This window comes from Montipora capricornis, chromosome 1 (assembly GCF_036669925.1).
Source record: "Montipora capricornis isolate CH-2021 chromosome 1, ASM3666992v2, whole genome shotgun sequence".
Classification (NCBI taxonomy): Eukaryota; Metazoa; Cnidaria; class Anthozoa; order Scleractinia; family Acroporidae; genus Montipora; species Montipora capricornis.
The window spans coordinates 39,961,273-39,966,272 of record NC_090883.1 but is presented as its reverse complement, the minus strand read 5'-3'; the positions used below and the strand labels follow the sequence as shown (position 1 = coordinate 39,966,272).

Genomic DNA, 5,000 nt, shown 5'->3' with positions numbered 1-5,000 from the left:
AGATTTTACAATGCATTGGCTAAAGAAACTTAACGTATATTGCATAAATTAACAACGACAAATTACCCACGCACATTACATTTTTACAACGCTCCTATCTGTGTATTATTGATGCCATTCATAAATTTCCACTGCAATACAACTTTTAAAATGACAATAGTAATAATAATTAAGTTACATGGTGCTATGAAAAATCAAACATTTAACAATTTTCTAACTTGTCGATATATTTTCTCTATTTAAGATTATGACTGGACTCTTTGTTATTTGATTTCATAACCTGTGATTCTAACTGATATACATAAGCCAGGGTTTTACAAAACACTCTAAAGGACGGACGAGTGCTATTTTTCCGGCATTCATAGATGTATTTTTTAGCTACAATTAACAGGTGATTGAGCAGCAAGAAATCTTCTTCTCTATTCCAAATCTTAAAGAGTTTATCAATCTTGGAAAGTCCATGTAAAGCTATGCTTACATTCCTACACCAACACATAAAGTCCAGCCAAAAATTATTAGTGAATGGACATGTGATCAATAACTGCTCTAGGGACTCGCTCTCTGCATCACAAAAAGTGCATAATGGTGAAGCTATCAAACCAATTTTGTGTAGAAAAGCATTTGTTATTAAGTATCTATGAAGAATTTTATACTGAAACTCCCTCGATTTTGTGTCCTTGAGTACTTTAAAGGGTAAATTATACATTTCTTTCCATTCTAAACGCACTTTGGAATATTGCTCTGTATATTTCGCTTGCGCAGTTGGTATTTCTCCATAAATCTCTTTTGATGCGGCTTCGTCTATTGATACTTCCTGATCCTTTAAGCGTAGTTTAATATGATCTTTCAGGACAAAAGTTTTATCACTTTTTTGCCCATGTAATGCCAAAGAATTCCGCCATTGCAGAGGTAGAGCATCGATGACTTGCGTCAATAGAAACAACTCCGTAGGTGTAAAATGTGACTTATGTGAGGACTGCTTAACAACTACATGTACGTCATTGCTTTTGTTTACCAGGTCTTCAAGTGTAATGATTCCTTTTTTAAATGAGGAACGATGAAAAACCGATTTATTGTCAACACAAATGTGTTTATTTATTCCAGACGATTGTGTCCGCTACGGTATTGTTGTTCAGGCATTGAACACTGATGGCTGTTGCCCCAGAATGTTCAGCAAAAACTTGAAAACATTCCTCGTAAAATTTAGGTAGTTTTATTGGAAGTTTCTTAATATCGAATCCACATCCTAAGACCAATTTTCCTCTGGTCTCAAATAATGTAGGAGAATGGTCTTCCAACTGCTTTGTTGTGAGTTAACAATTTTTTTTACAACATAAGATTTGCTGTGTTTTAATGATCAATTCCAAGTGCGGTGCTCTTAGACCTCCTTTTTCCACGTCGCTTAGGAGGGTAGATCGTTTTACTTTATCCTTTCCTTTCCAGATGAAAATAATTGAAGAGGATTTTGTTTGCTTCCATAATTATGTCCTTATGCATGCAAACTAAGCCGGCTCGATACATAAGAATAATATTGGACAATGACCTCTTTAAACTCCTCTAACCATTCTGGTATTTTCTGATTAGTTGCTACATTTGTAAGACGTAATTCTCATCGTCAACTAAACTTGAATTAAATTTCCAATATGGAGGGCCTCTTGTCTGTTCATCTAGACTATTGAAAGAAATTGTTATTGCCAAATGGTCTGTTCTAACAGCTGTCTTGATATTCGTTTCTTCTACCTCATCTTGGCACACATCGATTATTAGCCAAAAATCAAGTCTCCTTTGGACAAGAGGGTTTTTTTGGTGCCAGGAAAAAAGCTTGCGGTCCGGGTTCCTGGTTCTCCAAATGTAAATTAAGTCGTAGTTTAGACAAATACTATTGAGAAATTTAATTGATTCTTTCTCTTTAAGCGTGCCACTGGAACAGTTAAGATCTGGATCATTAACTACATTGAAATCCCCTCCAATTACAATTCTTTGATTTTCATCAGCAATAAAAACCTCTATTTTTTTCTCTAGCTCCTTGAAAAAGGAACACTGTTCGCGTACTTTGTTCAGCGCATAAATATTGCCAAAAAAATAATTACAACCCTGTACTGTGGCATTCAACAAAATATAACGGCCATTATCATCAGCTAGTATAGATTTCAAATAAAATTCTAAGCTGTCTTTCACCAGTATTAAAACACCACAACTGCGGTTGGAGCCATGTGCAAAATAAATTGATCCCTTCCACTGACACTTCCATATGTTTTCTATATCTTTCGTACCGTACATCTCCTGAATAAAGATGACATCTGCATTTTGCTTATGAAGCCAAATTAACAAAGATTTTCTTTTCTCCAGAGAGCAAAGCCCCCGAGCATTTAAAGACAGCATCTTAAAATTAACACTTCCAGCGTTCTCGAACTTGCAAGAGTCCGTCAAAGCTATTGTTTCTCATAGCACCGTGCGTAATTAAGTATGGATATTGACGTGTGGTGAAACAGAACTTTTCAAATATAAAACCTTTCCTGACACATTTGACAAAAAAGTTACATAAGAGACCTTACACGGTAGTAGTGCACATAAAAGAATTAACATACATACCCATAATAATAATTTTAAGACGCCACTAGAATAATAATCCTAAATATGACCATGCGATAAATTATGGCCTCTTAAAATGCCGAATGTCAGGAGAAAGCTACATGTACTAGTAGTTGACGATCCCTAGGAGATAAAAAAAACCGGCTGAACCTGGCTTTATTGCTGCTCCATGCACTCTGTAGTCAAGGACATTTAAGGATTTAATTACAGTGGAACGTTATGACACCTATTATTTATATTAATCATACCTAAGAGACAGGTTTGCCATCAATAAAAAGTTATCTGCCCTCTTTCCTGCTCTCCTAGCTTCATGAAAAGCTCGCATGTATTTCTTCCTTAAGTCAATCAGCTCTTTAGGTATATCATCATAAATCGTGAAATCTGTGTTCTTCAGTTTGTAAGCGTTTCCCATAATTCTTTCTCTGTCAGCATACCGCAGAAAGCGCACAGTAACCATACGAGGGCAGTCTCCTTTCTTTCCAATTCGGTGTACCCACTGAAATTCTATATCTTCAGGATTCTCAATTCCTAACTGTCTTGATATAAAGTTAGTCAGTACATTCTTAGTATCTTCCTGGTCACTGTTTACCTCCGGGATGCCTGCAAACTTTAAATTTTCGCGTCTACTGTATGTTTCTAGGTAGAGAATTTCTTTCTTAGATCATCTTTTGCTTCTTTAAAGTCAACATCCAACTTATACGATTTAAGCTCCAACGCGTCAGTCCTTGCATGAGCACAGTCGACACTGTCCTTAACTTCATCAATAAAACGTTTTATCTCTGCTTGTTTTTCTTTCGAAGAATTGACTTCACACCTAAGCAATGAGACCGACTTCTCAATGTCGTCCAGCCTCAACGAAAAACTTTCCATTTTCTCTTCAATGCTATCCAGTTTCTTCATCTTTCTTTCAATGTCATCAAGTGTATTTAGCTTTGCCGATATTTGTTCCACTCTTTCTATTAACTTTTCCATTTTATCGAGCTCTTCGACTTCTTGTAATGCTTCGAAGCCGTTGTCACTTTCGAGGCATTCTTCTTCAGTTATCTTGCACTCTCTTGATCGCTTTTCTTTAGGCGAATAGCGTGTGCTTCCAGATGGCTATCGGTTTTTAAGTTTACGTTTAACGTTTGATACTGGTATGCTGTTTACAGACATTTATGGCTTTGAAATGACAAAAAGGTAAAAGGTCCTCCACCGGAGCCCTTCGGAACTCGTCTACATAGCTTCACGTCGAGCCCAGACTCCCATTTGCAACCAAACAAGGCCATTTTGTTTCAACCTAGGTCAATTTGGAGCTGGTACAAAACACAGGTCACAGGTCATTGTTTTACCAATACAGATACATGTACCAGCATCCTAGGCATTCATTAAAGCTATCCTTAAGCCTAAATAGGCCTAAAAAAAGTTTTTAGGCATAATGCTAGCATTTGTAAAAGGTTGGGGTTATTTTTGCATTGCTAAATCAATGACTTGTGACCTAGCTGTGTTCTGTACCAAATTGACCTAGCTAGGTTGAAACAACTTGATATAGGGTGAAACAAAATGACCTAGTTTGGTTGCAATTTAACCTACTAAGGAACACAATGACCTGCAACATATATACAGTACAAATATCTTTTATACTATTAACAATACAAAAGTTGAAATGTATGTATATATGCAGTGCTGAAATAATTATAAGGATATTCTAAATTAAAAGTGCCTTAGACCATAGGAATTTTGAATGCATTTGAATGCATACAAAATAATTTTGGAAAGTTCTAACTAAAAATAAATTATTACCACAGAACTAACCTTGATAAGTTGCTCTGTAGCTTCTGCTGCCATCACTTGCATGTTCTCCACATGTCGCTGAAGGGCATCACGTCTGCCAAAATACAACCTGAGGCATTTACATACATACCTAATTGACCACTCCCCACAGGGGCTTCTTCAGGTCCAATAAACATACTCAACAAAATGGCAGAACAGAACAACAACAACAACTGTTAACAATCCCAACTGGACGAAGACAACCCAGTTGCCTATTTATGTACAAGTGCAGCCAAGAAGTTGTTCCAAGGACTACCAGGAACAAATTCAACGAGTGGTCACAGAGGGTTTGAATCTAGAAGCTCCGGATCTCTAGGCAAGCGTCCTAACCACAGGGCCACACATCATACAGATCTTGGAGATTTGGGAATGAGCTTCAAACTTATCAGCTAATAAATAATAATCATCATCATCATCATCATCCAGAGGCCAGACTTATCAGACTGGGTTAGAGTGATGGTTGTCCCTTTTAAATATTCACTTCATACACATACTGTGGTTATGCTCAAAGGTTTGAAAAGAGGGGCAATAACATTTTTTTCATCAATTCCTTACCAAAAATAAGGTTTGACATTTTGATGACTTAATTAGATGGC

General features: G+C 36.6%; 1 protein-coding gene across 1 annotated transcript in view; it reads right to left on the bottom strand.

The window, feature by feature from the left end:
- LOC138043798 (polycystin-1-related protein-like) overlaps window positions 1-5,000 on the bottom strand; it is a 91,299-nt gene that overhangs the window by 32,399 nt on the left and 53,900 nt on the right. The window contains exon 21 of the mRNA XM_068890255.1: window positions 4,387-4,459. Within this exon, the coding sequence (XP_068746356.1) occupies window positions 4,387-4,459 (73 nt within the window). The remainder of the gene's footprint in view (window positions 1-4,386; window positions 4,460-5,000) is intronic.